We start from the raw sequence: 20,416 nt of genomic DNA, 5'->3' as shown, positions 1-20,416 counted from the left end.
AAGGAGAGGTACCTCTAGGAATGAGAGATTTGTTCAACATTCAAAAATTTATATATGCCATGCGCTACATTAACGAAATTAAGAAAGTCATGTTACCAAATCAATAGATGCATAAAAGTCATTTAAAAACATTCAACCATGGTTAATGATACAATTTCTCACTCAGCTAAGTCGGAACAGAAGGATATTCCCTTAATCTCATACAGGGCATCTACAAAAATCCTACACTGACATTATAGTTGTAGTAAAACATTGAATACGCTCTCCCAATGGTCAAGAATAAGACAAAGACATTTGTTCTCATCACTTCCTTTCAACAGCTTCCTTGAGGTCCTAGTCAGTGCAACAAGATAAGAAAATAAACAAAAAATAAAAATAAAAATAGACCAGCAGAAATAAAATCTTGTATTTGCAATCATATAGTTGTTTACAGAAAACTGTAAGACACCTACAAAGCAAGACGTAGAATGAACAAGGCAACTTAGTATAGTTTCAGAAGATAAAATTAATATACAAAAATCAAGTACATTTCTTTATACTTGCAGCAAAAAAGTGAAATGTAATTTTGAAAAACTACGTTTATAATATTAAAAATGTAATTCTTAAAATTACATTTACAATATTAAAAATAAAATATGAACAAATTTTCTGGAACCATAAATCTTCTACATTTCAAACATTACTGGGGAGCCAGCCCTGATGGCCTAGTGCCTCCACTTCTGCAGCTTCAGTTCCCAGGCACAGAAGCACATCACTCATCTGTCAGTAGCCATGCTGTGGTGGCAGCTAGAAGAACCAGAACTCACAACTATACACAATTATGTAGTGGAGCTTTGGAGGATAAAGAAAAGGAGAAAAAAGGAGGAAGATTAGCAACAGATCTTATGGAAAAAAAGTGGGAAAACAGAAGCAAAAGTAAATAATTTAAGAGATATATCATGTTTACGGGATTGAACACTCAATATGGTTAAGATGTCAGTTGTCCCTAATATATCTTTCATTATATAAACCATCCTTTTCGTTACACTGGCAGACATGCTATAGAAATTGATGTGTTCCCTGAAATTTCTATGTTAATGAAAAGGCTAGAAGAACTAAAACAAACTTGAAAAGGAAGAACATAATTGGAGAATAAATATATCTATATATCTATATATCTATCTATCTATATAGATATATATATATATAGATATATAGATAGATAGATAGATACACATCAGATTTCAGGACTTAATGTAATGCTGTAGTTATCAAGGCAATGTGGCAGGGCTAAAGAGAGATAAATGGACAAATGGACTGTTCCTTTAGCTTCTCCCCGCTAAATTACAACCAAACGGATATCGGCAAACTGAATACAGCAATACATTAAAAGTATCATACAACATGATCAAGTGGGATTTATACCAGGGATGGAGGAATGGTTCTACATCCGCAAAATCAAGCAATGTGATACACTACATTAAGAAAATGAGGAATAAAGATCACTTGATCATCTTAATGGATGCAGAGATTGCATTTGATAAGATCCAACATCCGTTTATCATAAAACCTCTCAATAAAATGGCTATAGAAGGAAATTACCTCAATATAATAAAGACCGTATATGACAAACCCACAGACAACATCATACTCAATGGTTAAAAACTGAAAGCCATCTCTCTGAGAACAGAAACAAGAGAAGGGTGGCGACTCTTGCCACGCCTATTCAACATAGTACCGGAGGTTTTTGCTGAGGCAATTAGGCAAGAAAAAGAAATAAAAGATATCCAAATTGGCAATGAAGAAATGAAACTCTCACTGCTTGTGGATGACACGATCCTATATGTAGAAAACTCTAAAAAACCAACCAGAAAAATATCAAAAATAATCAACAGCTACAGTAAAGTTGCACAATATAAAATCAACTTACAAAAATCAGTTGCATTTCTATGATACAACAATGATAACGAGATAGCAGAAAGGGAACTCAAGAATACAATCCCATTTAAATCCCAAATAAAAGGAATAAAATATCTAGGAACAAATTTAACCAAGGAGGTGAAAGACCTATACACTGAAAACTACAAGGCATTATTGAAAGAAGTCAAAGATGACCTAAAGAAATGGAAAGATATTCCATGCTCATAGATTGGAAGAATAAACATATTTAAAATGTCCATATTACCTAAAGTAATCCATAGATCAATGAAATCCCAATCAGAATACCAATAACATTCCTCATGGAAATAGAACAAAGAATGCTAAAGGTTATGTGGAACCAGGAAAGACTCCAAATCCCTAAAGCAATCCTGAGAAAAAGGAGCAAAGATGGAGGCGTCACAATCCCTCACTTCCAAATATACTGCAAAGTTATAGTAATCAAAACAGCATGGTACTGGCACAAAAACAGACACAGATCAATGGAATAGAATTGAAAGCCCAGAAATAAAACCACACATCTCTGGACAGCTAATCTTTGACAAAGGAGCCTGGAACATACAATGGAGAAGGAAGTTCTCTTTGATAAATGGTGTTGGGAAGACTGAACAGCCACATGCAAAATAATGAAAATGGACCATTATATTACACCATACACAAAAATTAACTCAAAGTGCATTTAAGACTTGAATGTAAGACCTGAAACCATAAAACTTCTAGAAGAAAATATAGGCAGTATACTCTTTGACATTGGTCTTGACAACATCTTTTCAAATACCATGTCTATTCAGCCAAAGGAAACAAAAGAAAAAAATAAACAAATAGGAATACCTCAGAGTAAAGAGGTTCTGCAAGGCAAAGGAAATCACAAACAAAACAAAAAGAAAACCCACCAACGGAGAGAAAATATTTGCAAAGCATATATCCTATAAAGGATTAATTTCCAAAATATATAAAGAACTCATACAACCCAACAACAAAAAAAGTAGACCATCCAATCAGAAAATGGGCAGAGGATATGAGCAGACATTTTTCCAAGGAAGATGTACAGATGGGCAGCAGGTGCCTGAAAAGATTTTCAGCACTGCTAATTGTTGGGGAAGTGCAAATCAGAACTGCGGTGAGATGTCACCTTGCACCTGTCAGAATGGCTATAATTGCCAAGACTAAAAATAACAAATATTGGAGGAGATGTGGAGAAAGCAGAACCCTCACACACTGCTGGTGGGAACACAAACTCGTGCAGCCACTATGGAAAACAGTATGGAGACTTCTCAAAAAATTAAAAACGGAAATACCACACAATCCAGCTATCCCGCTGCTGGGTATTTATCCAAAGCAACTGAAATCAACAATTCAAAGAGATTTATGCACCCTTACGTTCATTGCAGCATTATTCACCATAGCCAAGACGTGCCCATCAACTGATGAATGGATAAAGAAGATGTGGTATATTTATACACAGTGGAATACTACTGAGCCACAAAAAAGACAAAATTGTCCCATTTGTAACAACATGGATAGACCTGAGAGTATAATGATAAGGGAGATAAGCCAGACAGAGAAAGACAAACACCACATGATTTCATTCACATGTGGAACATAAACAAACAGGTAGTTAAAGAGAACAGATTAGCAGTTACCAGAGGGGAAGGGGGTTAGGAGGTGGGTGAAAGAGGTAAAGGGGCACACATATATGGTGATGGATAAAAATTAGACTATTGGTGGCGTGCACAATGCAGTCTATAGAGAAACTGATAAATAATAGCGTACACCTGAAATCACACAATGTTATAAACCATTATGACCTCAATAAAATAACTGAAAAAATAAAATAAAATATTTTCAAGGCTCAAATAAATAAACAAATAAATAAGAACTAAAAATGTGCTAAACTGTAGATAGGAGATTCGTTTTTCTATTGCTGTGAAACCACTTTCTGTATATTCTAGGATTGAGGAAATTGGTAAAAATATTGTGGATAGTGAGTCAAGGTGTCCTACACTTAGAGAAGAAAAATAGAGATATGAAAAGTGGAAAACTGCAATGAACTATGTGCTGTTCAATTCAAATTGGTGGTGTCAAGATGACTCAGAGTTTTTAAGATAGATATAGATAAATAGATAACTAGAGACAGATACATACAAACATAGATAAATATGTAGATAGATATATTCATACATAATAGTCACAGGCGTAGGCATAGGGAGATTTGCAAGTAATAGAAGGAATTAGAAGCACTGGTGCTCTCATAGTAATGAGCACACCTACTGTCCAGATGTTAGTTTACAGCCATCAAGTTTCTGGGTGGTTTGTTCTATAGCTGACTGCTGCACACGATACAAGTAATACGTAGAATCAGGGTCTGGTTAGTTTCTAAACTACTTTCCAGCTTGAACCTTATTTGTCATAATAAATAGCTAAAGTTTTTAGAAAGACACATATATTACTTTTACAAGTTAGGAAGAAATAGAATAAAACTTTGAAAAGATTGCAAATAAGAGCTTACCTGGGCATGTTGCTTCAGGCTCCCATCTTCCATTTACGCAGGTTGAGTGTTTGTATTTTCCTCTACATTTGTAACTTATGTTGGCGTTATGATTAAATTCAATCTTATCTGAATAGCTTTCCTCATGTGTAATCAACTTTGACAATTTACACTTCGCAAGTTCATCTGTTGCTATAACATGAAAATGTTTTCTTGAGAAGACTAATTAGAAGAATCAAAGCGTCTACTACAAAAAAAATAGCTATACGGTCAATAGTATTATGAAATTAAAATGTATGCCCATACATTCCACCAACCAAACTTGGTTCCAGATCATATTGCACAAGATGGGCTATTCTGTATGAAAGAAAATCCTGTGTCCAGTATTTGAAATTTCATAGAAAATATCCATCATAAAAACATTTTGCATTTAGGGGACTAGAAGAGCATAAGAGGTTGACTTTTGTGGATGGTGTACATAGCGAATAGTCATCCCATGGCTAAATTTGGTTCCATATTTAAAATCTGTGCAAATGGTCACATTCATTTCTTTCTTAATCTCAAGTATCTCTACAGTACTTTTTACCCAAAGTCTTCAAACATTAAAATAAAATAATTATTTGTGGAACTAGACGATAAGAAGTTGTTAGTTTAAAGACATTTTTTCAAAAAAGGTGGGGTAATATAATATAATATAATAAGAAAAGTATATCTAAGGTATATTGTATAGAGTGTGAATATTAAAGCAGACATTTAAACAGAGACACAAAATTGGAATAAGAAATTGGGTTCGTAAAGTCACAATGTTTTCTATATATACTCTCAGAATTTTCAAGAAGCTAATTTATACACCAGATCATTCTATATTTCAATAATATTATAATGCCATAATAGTAAACTTTTGCTGGTTTGAGTATGAGTTAAATATTGACTATAGAAGCTTTTAAAATAGTTACATATTTCAAAAATTCAATGCAGATGAGAATCCTTTTTGGTTATGATAAAATATCATTGTAGGTTTTTAGCAGTAGTTGTTAATGATTTGTTAATGATCAGAGTCAAGTAAGGATGAACAGAATAAAGAAAAGTCAAGTAATTGTTCAACGAAATGTAATGATTTTGTACTGCAACCTTGAAAAAAAATAAAATAAAAGAGACTAACTCAAAACACACCAGAGGCTGCAGAAATAGTGCTATTTTTAGGACTAGTCCAGCGTGGTGAGGAAGACAAAACTAGATCTTCCTCAAGAGACGGTAACTTAAGGAAGATCAATAGTCAAAGGGAGTGGTGGTGAAGGTTGTCATTCTGTTCTGTGATTTCTTGGTTTCTGAAAGGATTTCTTTGTTTATTAGGAGAAAATAAACACAGTGAGACGAGTGAACAGCCAGAGTAGAGGGAGGTGCAAAATAAACATTGAGAGGAGAAACTTGGAATAAAGCCTCTGACAGCTGGCAGGGGAGTACGTGAAGTCGAATATAGGTAGAGGATTCACCTCAGAAAGGAAAGCTCTGAGAACAGAAGGCAGTAACAATTGAAGCAGATGTTTGGTATAAGCCAGGATGAAAATTGAGAAATTTCATACCTAATATTGCCTTGGGTTTTTCCCTCATACGAAATGAGACAAGATCATTTGTGGAGACAGAACAGGGCAAAGATGAGGTTTGGTCTTGAAGGACTTACAATACCTTTGAGAGGAATGTGTTTAGAAAAATCTAAGGATTAAGAAGCAACAAAATTTACTGATTCATGTAACAAACTCCTATCGAATGTTACCTGCATGTACAGCCCATTTTTGGGTGTTGAGAATACACAGTGAGCAAAACAATATGAAATCCTGCTCTAGAGGAGCAGAGGCTCAGCTCTACCTTCTCCTTGAATAAGTAATGACTAGAAGTCTGATGAATAACTAATACTGGACATCCAGGGCTCTCTTTGAATGCAGGACCCACAAAACTCCAGGAAAGAACTCATTCTAAAGGAAAATCAAGAGGGTCCCCAAGATTCTCCCAGTTAGTCATCAAAGACGTGGTCATCCAAAGGTGGGGATGACTCACTGACAGAGCAAAGGGCATCAATCAGGTTAGTTTCCTGGCCCAAACCTGACTGTCTTCTATGACTGGGCTACGCTACTGAACGAGAGAGCTTGTGACCCACCCACCCTCCGGCTCATTAACTTCTTTTACTGCATTTGAAACAGACTGAAAAATTATCATTGTTAGAAGCTCTGAGAGAGGCAAGATTTCTGTAGGAGTGTAGCAAATGCATATTTGCTCAACTTTATTTCCTTGTTTGCCAGGGCCCGAAAGAAAGAGTACCATAGAAAAACAAAAATGGTACCTGTGCAAATATAGTTCTATTTTCCTGGTAATTAGTACTATTTTAATCATATACATACCTATAGGTAAAAAGTAGCTTCACACTTATAAACAATATTAATATGAGAGACAGAAAGATTCATAAATTTCTATTGCTATTTTATGTCTGTCCTCTGGACACACATATTGAATTATCAACAACAAATGTTGGGATTCATTATAATTTAAAACTGACATGTTCAAGAATATATCTAAATTTTAAAAATATGGTTGTGAATACAGTTTTTACAATAAAAATATTAAATCCTATTGAATGCCAATTTGAGAAGCGTATTCTCACCAATGCACTGTGGAAGTTGGGTCCACGTTCCACGAATACACATAATTGACTTGTGTCCAATCATTGTAAATGCTTCTCTGCAAGTGAACTCTATTGAGTCTCCATGGCGATAGGGAGGGTCAGAAGGCTCGACATAGCCATGATCAAGGTCAGGTACATCTCCACATGTACTGTCCTCCTCTGTGAAAATCTCACAAAAATGTGTTTATTTGTGTATATATATGAAAACAAAGTGTTGATTTAAGTTTAAATATTAATATTTTCATACATTACCAATACACGTAGGCAAGGTGGTCCATTCTCCATCAACACATTGAATTTTGTTTGAACCCTTCAGCAGAAATCCAGGATGGCAAACACACTCTACCACTTCACTGTGTCCATATTCTTGCTTCTGTGCTTCTTTAACTTTCCCATTCGCGAGTTGAGGAGGTGGACCACACGATCTTACTTCAGCTACAGTAGAAATGCTGTGTAATTAGTGGTTAAATTGTCTACTTACAACTTAAAAACCCAGTCAAATGGAGAGATTTTTTCTTTAATTAATTTATTATTTATTGTCTAATTTATTAAAGCATTCTTAAACAATGACAAAACAATGGTGTTTACAGCAGATTCATGTTTCCTGGTTCTATTACTTATACTACTGAAGTAGCACATTGGAAGTATATTTAAGCCCAGAAAATATCTTCAATAATCTAGATACTCTAAAGATGTATGCAAACCAGTTAATATATATAGTGTATAACTTACAGCAATATTCATATTCCACTGAAACATTTTATCAAAACTTTTTGAAACAAATACCATCATTTGAGGCAAGCATTTGATCAACACATATTCACCTTGATTAAGTCATACCTGTGACTGAACTGACTATGAGCTGCTTGAATATTCTTTAGACATACTCAGTGAAACTTGAGGTAAGACCCATGCCATGTAAAATGTCCAACATTAATGGCGGGCTTGTAGGCAAAGGAAAAGTAATAAAGGAAATCCCCCTAGTGTCTGATACCATGTATGTATGTACAGAGACTTCCACTGCGTATTTCAGGAAACAACTGGAGATTAATTTCTTAAAGAAGTAAATCTGCAGTATCCACTACAGAACACATGTCTGTCGCAGGTATATCTCTGGGTTAATGCATTAGCTTATAGACACACTGCAAGCCAACAGAAAATTAAAAGAGAAAAACAATGTTGATATCCACAATTTTAATCTTTGTTTCAGCAATTGTAAAACATATTCACCTTTACATGTTGGAAAACCAGGGGACCATCCAAAGTGGTAGCACTGAACTGAATCGGCTCCAACAATTATATGTCTTTGTCTGCAGGAGAATTTCAACACGGTTCCAACTTTGTAAATGTCTCTCTTGGGCTCAACATTTAAATATCTTTCTATTTGGGGAATCTTGCATTCTCTTTCTATAACAAAGGTCAAATAATTTAATGAGAATGTATAATCATTGCCAAAGTAATTTTACATGTGTCATGTAAAAAGAGGTGCTGGGAACTGCACATACAGAGGCACCAGGTAAACCTCTTGCTTGAAAACTGTTACATATTAGGTTTTCTACACCCTCTAAATCCACATAAGACTCTTTGAGAAATATTACGGCATCGAACAGCAATATACGTGTCCTGCAAATTTATTTGTAAAGTCAGCTTGCTTAGTCTAGATCTGATTTTATCGCTGTCACTCATAAAATTTAATGTTACATTTTCTGTACTCTCACAACATAAAAGTATTTTCTCACATTAAAAAACTAATGCTGCAATTTTTAAATTGCACACAAATAAAAATTGGTATTTTTGCTGAATTCAATTGGGAAACAAGAACACACAGAAGAGGGATTTCTAATGCACTTTAGTTAGAGGAACACTGAAAACTGCTTAATTAATATTCTGTAAGCGAAGAATCACACTGAAACATGAAATAAACTGAAGAAACATGTTCGAGTCACATAGCTAGGCAAATTCTAGGTATTCCAAATAGTTACATATATACAACCATGTATTCTTACTATACATTTAATTTACACTACCTACTAATAAATTGTTAATTATTCTGATCCAAATTAGAAATGTGTAAAATAGTCCCTTAAAAATTGTAAAATTTGTGACATTCCTAAATATTTAAAAAAATGCATTTTTATCATTTGGAATTTTTCTATCTTGCTAATTAATTTAAAAATTAGAATCAGACTAAAATGACATTTTATACTGTCTAAAAGTCAAGTATTAAAACATATTCATAAAATTAGATATGTAAACTGTTATTGAAAGTAATGCCACACAAAGAAACACAATAAATTTGCTTTTTTCTTGTTTTTTTAGTTTTTTTTATTTTTTATTGAATTGATAGGTTACAATCTTGTGAAATTTCAGTTGTACATTATTGTCTGTCAGTCGTGTTGTAGGTGCACCCCTTCACCCTTTGTGCCCACCCCCCCACACCACCTTTCCCCTGTAGCCACTAATCTGTTCTCTTTGTCCACATGTTTAAATTCCTCATATGAGTGGAGTCATACAGAGATTGTCTTTCTCTATCTGGCTTATTTCACTTAACATAATACCACACGATCCAGCTATCCCACTACTGGGTATCTATCCAAAGAACCTGAAATCAGCAATTCCAAAAGTCCCATGCACCTCTATGTTCATTGCAGCATTATTTACAATAGCCAAGACGTGGAAGCAACCTAAGTGACCATCAACAGATGATTGGATAAAGAAGATAGGGTATATATATACAATGGACTACTACACAGCCATAAAAAAGAACAAAATCGTCCCATTTGCAACAACACGGATGGACCTTGAGAGAATTGTGTTAAGTGAAATAAGCTTTTTTCTTGTTTTAATGTTGACTTCTGTAGCTTAGTTGAGAAGATAAGGCTTGATGAGAACCACTTGGATTCTTCTCCTAAAATTCAATTCCAATTTTCTATGTAGCAATTCTTTCACTTGTATGTGTCTTTGTTTATACATTTGGTGCTCATTTTATATAAATTTTCTGTCTCATCACATTGTGAAAAATGCTGCTGTAACAACAACAACAACAGGTCTTGGCTGTTGGCTATTTTTGAACCGTTATATTTATATAAGGATAATGACTTAAGGGGGGGCCGGCCCTGTGTGGTTAAGTTCGTGTGTTCTGCTTTGGTGGCCCAGGGTTTTGCCACTTCCAATCCTGGACGTGGACAAGGCACCGCTCAGCAGGCCATGCTGAGGCAGCATCCCACACGCCGCAACTAGAAGGACCCACAACTAAAAGATACAACTATGCACTGGGGGTTTTTGGAGAGAAAAAGCACAAAAAAAAAATGGCAACAGTTGTTAGTTCAGGTGCCAATCTTAAAAACAACAACAACAAAAAGATAATGACTTAAGAAATGTGATTTAAAGAAGAGTTTGAATGGGCATACTCTGAATTAGGGGTATTTGTCTTTATCCAAAGTCAAAATCCTAAATCCTAGCACTGATGCTTGGAAACATGAGTATGAATTTTTCTCTCAAGTGTACATTAATTTAAGATTGCTGTAAATATTTTGGGCTTAAGTGGCTTGTGATAGCAACTACTCATTGGAAACCTCTCCCCAAAGGAGAGAACACACAGGACATTTGAAATAAACTCAGATTTCAGCCAATATGTGTGCAAGTTTCTGCTACATGGTTGAGAGAAGTTAGTTGAAAAGAATACTAAGCTGTCATTTGTTCTTTCAAATTTTGGAGGCCTACACTGTCGTGGTGAATTCCTACCAATGTGTTCACAAGGTCATACGTTTTTATAAAATTTGCCATTAGTTGCCACTGCTGTCTCTGTCGCTCCTACTTCCTCTCCTTTACGTTTCCTGTCATGTGGCGACACGGGAAACACCATGGGAATTATATATTCATGATTTTGCATTCTTGTTTTTAAAAGAAAACTCCTCAAAATTGTAAAAGCTTTTGGCTTCACAAAACCAGCATCTGCTTCTAATCCAAGAAAGGAAGTTCACGATCATCTTAAAAGCCTCCCCTTCTACTTAGAATCAAATCCAAACTCTTTTCGACCCCTCCTTAGCCTGCACTTCCAATGTCATCTCATATCTCCCTCCCCCTGTCACTCCAGACTCCGGGCTTTACAATCTTTGATTTTTTTCCAAGATTATCAACATTTCTTTGCATAGATGCATTCCTCTATAAAGTAGATGTTTCAATCCCCTCCTGTATTTTAAGTCCTTGGATTCTTTTGTTTCTTTGAACACAGTTATACATAAAATATATTTAAAATATTTTTACCATTCGATTCATTATTTGGATTAATTCATTGGTGTTTTTCATGGTGAGATGAAAGCTCTTGAAATGCAGACCCATGTTTGTGTTTTTCACCATTTTCTCCTGGTCTATTTCTAGACCACGATAAGCGTTTTTTGACAGCCTGAGTGAATCAGATTTAAGTGGGACCGAGACACCACTAAGCACGTCTACCTCAGCTCTCTAAGAAGCTCACCTGCATCTCTCCCAGAAGTCTCTCTTAGAAACTTTTCTACTCCACCTTCCTTCTGCTCCTCTCCCCATGCACCACTCAATCTCAGATGACTGTGTCTCATACTTCTTTGGAAAATAGAAACCATCAGCTCCTGCTTCTTCCCAGCATGACGTTTACACACTCATTTCCTTCCTTCCTTCCTCCTGTGAAAAGTTGGAAGTAGCCCTGTCCGCACCAAAGGCTGGTACTTCCACGGGAGCCCTGGTTCCCTTTCTCTCCCACCTTCACAGGGAACTATCCACCTCATGTGTTCCATCTCTGCCTGCTTCCCTCCCTACTCCATCCTCCCCAACATTCAGCCCATTCTCATGTCTCCTAACTTTAAAACATAAATACTCCCTTCAGTGCATAATTTTCTCTAGCAATTTTCTGAAATTCCTATTGTCTGACACAGCCAACTTTCTTGAAAGAGTTCTGTCCATATGCTATATGAAATTTGTTACTAATCATTTTTCTTCAGTAAATTCTATTTAGGTTTTGCCCTGTATACTCCATCGAAAACTGCTCCTGTTACAGTTATTTTTGGCATCAATGTAGCCAAATCCATCACACTTTTACACTCTTCAATCTGGACATATCAACTGAATTAGACACATTCACTACTTGAATTGTCATAATAAAATAATATAATTGGATTACAATTTCCTTGAGTTTATTATATGGCAGGCACTGTGGCAAGAACTTTATATGGATAATTTAGTCTATTGATCAACACAAGCCTTTGAAATATTTTGACAATTGTAAATATTAAAGCACGTTACAGACAAGGAAGAGTAAACAAAGCTTCAAATAGGCTTGGTTGTTGACCTAAGATACCTGCTTAGCAAGTGTTAGAATTGGAAGTAGAACCTGGCCAGGCTGACTCCACAGGCTCCACTATTAATCATTCTGGTCTAGCTCCTCTTCCTTTAGTCATTTCCTTCTCTCCATATCTAGGACGACCTTCATTCCTACCCGTTTTTCTCCCGATTCTCAGAGGCCCCCTTTTTTCCATCTGCTTAGCTGCCTATTGCTCTTCTGTCTGACACCTAAATGTTGGAGCACTTCAGGGTCCAGTCCTGGGCTCTCTTTTCCTTTCATTCTATATTCTTTTCCAATTTGATATCATCATTTATATGGTGGTAATCCCACAAGTATATCTCTTGGCTAGACCTACACATCTAACTGTGGTTTACATATTTGATTTTCATTGTCCATGGGCAGCCCAACCATAATGTGTCCAAGTCAAAAGTTGTGATAGTCCTTCCAAAACGCTCTCTCTCCTGCCAGAATCACGTCACCAAAAGGCATTGCCATTTACCTGCTTGCTTAGAAAAATCAAATCAATAAACACGTGAGTTGACCTCTTACACTTTCTTATTCATTTCATGACTTTAATGTTTAAAGTTTAAAACATTAAACTTTAATGTTTTAAGTTTAATGTTCAAATGTTTAACACATTGAACATTTCATAACTTTGCCTTTGCTTTCTACCACCAAAATGTATCTCATATCTCTCCTCTGCTCTGCGTCTCTCAGTCACCGTCGTATCACAATCCCCACTCCTTCTCACCCTACATGGACTCCTGAATCTTCTTTATTCACCACAAGCACAGCATAAAGGAAAAGAAAACTTTCAAAAATCCAAGAAAAATTATATCATTCCTTTCCTTAAAACTCCTCTGTGGCTTTTTGTCAAGCGTAAAATTAATCGAGTTGCGAACATGCACTGAAACAACCTGGATAAGCCTTCCTTTGCCTCCTGTCCAGACTCAGCTCATGAGATTCTCTTGAGTACAATCCACCCCCCTGACTTTTCCTACATGTTGTATTTTTTCCAAAGCTTTGCAAACACTGTTCCTTTGGCTTGGAACACTCTGCATCCACTCAGTTTTCCACAGATTCAAGCCCTACTTCTAACCCTGGAAAACAGACAGCTGGTCGGCAAACATTAAAGAGAGTCATGTCCTAGTCCACAGAACTTGTTCAAGGTCGGAAAATAAAGAGCTCCTCTCAGGGCCTGCAGAAATGAACACTCAGGGTGGGAGGGGTAAAGCAGAAACTCAGGAGCAAAATAGCTGAGTGAGTGGTAAGAAATTAGAATTTTGCTAATGAGTGCCCAGTTTTAAAGAACATGAAAGTTTCCATTTAGAATAACTAAAACAACTGTACTTTACTCACAAATCTATGGTGTATATGGCCCATAGGAAACATTACTTTAACACAAAATGTAAAAGTATATTATGATCTCTGGGCTTCAAAACACCCTCTCTTCCCAATTTACATAAATTCAGAACGAGACACCTTGATTTTAATCATTGTTGCATAAAATGACACGACTATAGATGTTTCAAATTTGTTGAAAATGTTTCATTTGGAACAAATTTTGTTAATTTTGTTAATCCAGGACAAAAGAAGACCTGAAAAAACAGTACTTACCATAACACGTGGCTGTATCAGACCAACCATCCTTACCACAAACTATGGAGCCTGTGGTGTGTCCACTTCTGCTTTCATATCCATTATGGCACACATAGTCCAATGTGTCATTGAGTTTAAACCATGTTCTGTCACTTTTGGCTCTGGCATTCTCAAATACTGGCATATCACAATATTCTAACGCATAATAGAATTGATTTCTAATATTATTAAGTGGACAATCTAAATGAGTAAGTTCCATCCCAAGGGAAAAAATAAAAAACCTTTCTCAATTAATATATGCTGATAAATTAAGTATCATATGAAAAAATCTAAGGATATCAGTGATAAATCATTGTCATGTAATCATTACACAAAACAAAATATTTCTACATAGCATTTTTCTCACCACTTAAAATCTCTGAAAGTTTACTTTAAGAATAATCTCCTCAATTCAATTATGCATATGCATTTATCCCACGTTATTAGTGAAATAGTCCAGTATATTCTTAGGATATCAGAATAGCATTTTGTAAGTTAGCAGTTATATGTCAGAGAAAAATGAATTAGTTGAATAAAAAGATTAATTTGGAACAATGCAAGCAACTTTTAAAATATTCTATAAAAGTGTGCATTAAAACATACTAAGTTTTAAAGCTCATATGCTGACGCTGCTTTCCCAAATATCCTCCTAAATGCTGTATATCCTTTTATACTTATCAACATTAAATCTAGAGAGAATTCTATTGTTTATAATTAGTTATAGGAAAGTAAAATGTTAAAAAGTAGTCTCAATTTTCACTAACATGATACTAGAGTGATGTTGATAAAGTTTAAATAATTTATCTCAAATTTTATAATGTATGCACCCAGCAGTTTAAAGCTTTTTTAAAAAAAGCAAAACTATACTGGTAAAACATTTATTTAATAGAAACATTTCCTCTTCTATAACAACTGTTATAAGAGAAAACTGATCACAATTTAGAATAAAACGAATTTGTTATGGAGGCAACTATTAACATCTTTTTTCTTTGGCTAGTGCTCATAGTAAGCATAGAGATTGATAAAAATGAAACGAAAACGGTAAAAATGGATATTTTAAATACCTTCGTCACTTAAAGTATATATGTTACATACCATTTCAAAAGGTATCACTGTGTGGCTTTAGGGTAATAAGATAAACTGAGCAAATTGTTCTTAGAAAATCGCCATAAACATCCAGGTAGTAGGACAGGGAACTCTTTCAACAAAGCAAAGTTTGGTACTATCTAGAAGTGTTTCTCAGTCGCCACCTATTAGATGTTGAGGAAGATTTCCTAAGGGAAAGGAGTTTTCGGAAGTGGACCTATCCTGTAGTATCAAATATATGTAAATTATACATAATCCAAAATTATGCATTATGAACCCATATCTTCACCTTAAAAAAACCTTTCATGCCTAGGAGCAAAGACTGTGACATAAAAGACTGATCACCTAAAAGCAGACGCAACAGGTACAAAGCTCTCAGTAAATAACAAACGAGTTTACAAAGAATACACATAAGGCTCCCCAACTAGTTTCAAAACCCCAGAAGGTCTGAAAGCGGAAAAACTTGAACTGAAATATGGACTGATATTCTACCCCACTAGTAATTAATCTTGGAAGGCAAAAATTACACATTTTTCTCAAAGCTTTTTTTTATCTTTTCGAATGGAACCACCTTAGTCCCGCCCCCAAAGAAGAATTAAAGTGAAGTTTTGTACAATGACCATCAGGATAATGAAAACTAACATCATCAATTACTTACTAACGCATGTGGATTGAGCTGACCATCCACTCTGCAGACATATAACTGATCCTGATGTTTTACCATCTGCTGTTACATATCCTGGCTTACACTTATACTGTGCCCGTTTATAGAAGGGATATGTAAAGTCAGGTTCAGAAATAAATCCATTCTCAATTTCTATATCTGATTTTGAACATGTTTCTAAAACAGAGGAAGCATAAGGAAAAGACAAGCGTACGTCATTGGTAAAGGAAAACCTGGAAAAGTTCTAATCATTCACCTTCTTCTGTCAGAGAAAATGAGCTATGAATTTCCAAAAATATTAAATCAAGATACTCCATTAAAAAGTCTTTGGAACAAAGCAAGATTTAAAATACTCAGAATCCAGAATCCCTTCTAAGAAATCACTAGAAATCTGTCAGTCTGATCTATCTGGAATCCTGCAGCATGCCAGAGCTCTCATAGCAATGAGTGCTTTCCTGGGGCTTGCATTAAATTTACCTAGTTTGGATTTTTTAAGCAACCCCAGAACTCAGTTAACCAATTGGGGTATCTCAGATCAGGTGATGATCTCAGAGAATCTTCCACCATAGCTACTGTAGTCTTTGGCTCTGAGATTTTGAAACGTTGGTCATCATAATGGGGTGCATAAACTATATGGATATAAGGAGTTCAATGAAGATGACAAAGGTAAACACATTCATTGACCTTCTAAGCCTAAAATGATGATTCCTCAAATTACATATAATTTAACTTGAAACAGTGAAAGTAGACTCCTGTCAGTTACTGTGTCTCCTCACAGAACTCTGCTTCATTTGTTAAATACATGTGGATAAAGAAGAAATAAAAAGAGAAGAGATTAAATATTTTGAACTGACTGATAATAAAAAAATGTTAAATAAAATTTTGGGACTTGACACTAAGATAGTGCTGAGAGGAAAATTTTACCATTAAATAGCTGTAATAGAAAAGAATAAAGACTGAACATCAAGAATTGCTTCCACCTTAAGAGATTAGAAGAAGAAAAGCAAAGAAAACCCAACGTAAGTGTAAATTTGAAAAAAATAGAGAGATGTTGGTAAGATGGCAGAACAGCATGCTTCGACCTCACCCTCTCCCCTAGACACAGCAAATTAACAGCTATAGGTGTATCACTTCCTTTTATTAGACATACAAAAACTCATTGAGAGATTCCTGCAAACCACGAGAGTGAGAAAATGCCAATATCTTAACTGGTAGGAGAAACTGAGCTACACTCTCATCATAAGCCCCATCCCTGCTGTAGCACCATCCAATCGGAAAGGAACACCCAACTCCCAGCTTCTACTTCAGGAGCAAATGGTTGGAAGCCCACATCTCCTGCCCCAAGTTTCCAAGTGCTACTCCAGGGTCTGGCTTCCAACTCTCTTGTCTCTGGGAGCTAGAGGCCCCCGCATTTGCTAGTCTCCAGGTGACTACAGAGGACAAAGTATCAGTTACGAATGGGGGCGTGAGCACTTCTCACAGTTCATCCCCAGCTGAGTGCTGAGTTAGTAGGTGATAAGCCCAACTCCCAGTTTCTCCCTGGAAGGAGGTGGACAGCACATCCAGACCCCCAACTTTTCAGGCTGCTGCCTAAGGGACTAGCTTCTAATTAACTCATCTCTGAGAGCTGACAAAGATCACAATTTGCCAGATGACTAGGGGATCCAGAGAGCAAAATAATGGTTTGAAAGAGCAGCAATCTGAAGGTGTATGCATGCATTTGCCACAGCTGCCCTCTCTAGCTCAGGGCAGAGCAAGTGAAATGATAAACCCCAACTCCTAGCTTTATCCTGAGTACAGAAGGAACTGGACCACACATCTAACACCTCAAATGTTCTGCCTCCTCCTGGAAGGACTGGCTACTATCTCGCCTATCTCAGGACACTCATGGGACTGGAATTATTCTAGACTCCTAGGGAATGCCAAGTACAAAAACAGCAGGTTGGATAAGTGCAGAGTTTTTAGAGGCACCTAGAATCTCTGGCTGGGCTGACTGATGATTGGTTCCTCAGGAAGAAGACCAGTGTGCCCACTCTCACCACATTTATTCAATAGAGTACTGGAAATCCTAGCCAGAGCAATTAATCAAGAACAGGAAGTGAAGGGTAAATGGGCACATGTGTACAGTGATAGATGTCAAATTTGGTGAGGAACATGAGGTAGTCTATACAGAAGTTGAAATAAAATAATATACACTTGAAGTTTAAATAATGTTATAAACTAATGTGACCCTTTTAAGAAATTTTAAAAATAGCACGATAAATATATAAATAGATAAAAGGAATCCAAACTGGGAAGGAAGAAATAAAATTGTCTCTGTATGCAGACGACATGATCTTATATGTAGAAAATCCTAAAGTTTGAACAAAGAAGCTGTTAGAACTAATAAATAATTTCAACAAATTTACAGGAGATAAAGTCAACATGCAAAGATCAGTGGTATTTCTATACAGTAACAAGAAACTATCTGAAAAAGGAATTAACAAAACAATCCCATTTACATTAAGGGCAAAAAGAATATAAACTTAGGAATAAACTTAAACAAATAAGTGAATGACTGATACACTGAAAATTACAAAACATTGATGAAGGAAATTAAAGAAGACAGAGAAATGCAAAGATATCCAGTATTCACGGATTAGAGTCTTCAATATTGTTAAATGTCCATACTATCTTAAGTGACCTACAGATTCAATGCAATCCCAATCAAAATCCCAATGGCATTCTTTACAGAAATAGAAAAAACAATCCTGAAATTAGTAAGTAACTACAAAAGACCCCAAATAGCCAAAACAATCTTGAGCCAAAACAAAGCTGAGGATATCACACTTCCTGACTTCAAAATATATTATAAACCTACATTAATCAAAACAGCATGGTTGTGGCATAAAAACAGACAAATAGATCAATGTAAAAGGATAGAGAGCCTAGAAATAAATCCACACACATGTGATCAACTGATCTTCATCAAGGATGCCAAGAACACCCCATGGGGAAAGGATGGTTTCTTCAGCAAATAGTGCTATGAAAACTAGATATCCACATACAGAAAAATAAAACTGGGCCCTTATCTTACACCATATACAAAAATCAGCTCGAAATTATTGTATTGCTGTTAATTTCTCCTCTTCAAACACGTCAATATTTGCTTTCTATCTTTAGGAGTTCTGATGTGGGGTGCATATATGTTTAAAATCGTTATATTTCCTGTTGAATTGACTTTTTTATTATTATACAATGACCTTCTTTGTCTCTACAGATGGTTTTGGACATAAAATCAATTTTTTTCATATAATGATAGCCACTCCTGCTTTCTTTTGGCTGCCATTTTTCAAGACATATTTTCTCCCATCCCCTCACGTTAATTCTGCGTCTTTAAGTCTAAAGTGAGTCTTTTATAGATAGCGTACCATTTTCTCTTGTTTTTTACTCATTCGGGTACTCTATTCTCTTAATAGTTGGGCTTAATTCATTTACATTAAGTAACTGTTGATAGATGAGGACTGACTTGACACTTTTCTAATTGTTTTCTGCTTTGCAATAGTTTTTTCAGTCCCTTCTCCTCTTGATGTCTTCCTTTGTTATTTGATTATGTTTTGTAGTTATTTGCTTTAATTCTTTTCTCCTTTTCTTTTGCATGTCTATTACAGTTTTCCCCACTAGGTTTATGGAAGTATAATTAACAAAATCATATATATATATTGTGTACAATGAGAGAATTTGGTACACATATACACTGTGAAATGATTCTGTAAGTCAGGTTAATTAACACATCTATCACCTCATATAGTAATCTTTTTTTTTTTTTGTAGTTGAAATGCTTAAGATCTCCACTCATCGAATTTCAAGTATACAATACGTTATTACTAACTATGGTCACCATTCTGTGCGTTAGATCTCCAGAATTAGCCATCTTATAACTGAAGGCTAACACCCTTGGATCAGCATCTCCCAATTTCCCTCACTCCCTAGCCTCTGGTAACCCCCAGTCTACTCTCTGTTTCTATGAATTTGACTTTTCGTTCTTTTTTCTTTTCTGATTCCACATATAAGTTTTATCAGGAAGTATTTGTCTCTCTCTGGCTAGACACACTGTACCCTAGCTTTATCCATGTTGTTATAAATAGCAAGATTTCCTTCTTTCTCCTGTTTGGAGAAAATATATAAATATTTTCCATCATACATATATAGACATATATACATGATGGAATGTTATACACTGGTATATATATATGCACTGGTGTGTATGTATATATATATATATATATATACACCACATCTTCCTCATCCATTCATCCATCCACAGACACTTAGGTTGTTTCCATGGCCTGGCTATTGTGAATAATGCTGTAGTGAAAACGAGAGTGAAGATAGCTTTTCCAGATGCTGATTTCATTTCCTTCGGATACACACCCCAAAAATGGATTATATGATAGTTCTATTAAATTTCTGAGGAACTTCCACACTGTTTTCCATATGGTTGTAACAAGTTACCTTCCCACCAAAAATGTACGAGTATTCTCTTTTCTCCACATCTTCACCAACACTTGTAATCCCTGGTCTTTTTGATAAAAGCCATTCTATCGGATACGAGGTGATATCTCCTTGTAGTTTTGATTTGCACGTACC

At 35.6% G+C, this 20,416-nt stretch overlaps 1 protein-coding gene across 5 annotated transcripts in view; it reads right to left on the bottom strand.

The window, feature by feature from the left end:
• Positions 1 to 20,416, bottom strand: part of LOC106823392 (complement factor H-related protein 2-like) — a 72,626-nt gene that overhangs the window by 11,616 nt on the left and 40,594 nt on the right. For 2 of the 5 annotated variants that reach the window (XM_070501432.1, XM_070501434.1), the window contains exons 3-8: positions 15,782 to 15,964; positions 14,017 to 14,193; positions 8,313 to 8,489; positions 7,335 to 7,517; positions 7,062 to 7,241; positions 4,427 to 4,597 (exon numbers count right to left, since the gene is read on the bottom strand). In XM_070501432.1, the coding sequence (XP_070357533.1) occupies positions 4,427 to 4,597; positions 7,062 to 7,241; positions 7,335 to 7,517; positions 8,313 to 8,489; positions 14,017 to 14,193; positions 15,782 to 15,964 (1,071 nt within the window). The remainder of the gene's footprint in view (positions 1 to 4,426; positions 4,598 to 7,061; positions 7,242 to 7,334; positions 7,518 to 8,312; positions 8,490 to 14,016; positions 14,194 to 15,781; positions 15,965 to 20,416) is intronic. The other 3 variants (XM_070501436.1, XM_070501435.1, XM_070501433.1) reach the window with 2 other exon arrangements.

The sequence above is a fragment of the Equus asinus genome, chromosome 30, assembly GCF_041296235.1.
Source record: "Equus asinus isolate D_3611 breed Donkey chromosome 30, EquAss-T2T_v2, whole genome shotgun sequence".
In the NCBI taxonomy this organism is placed as follows: Eukaryota; Metazoa; Chordata; class Mammalia; order Perissodactyla; family Equidae; genus Equus; species Equus asinus.
This window is presented reverse-complemented; position numbering and strand designations above follow the sequence as displayed.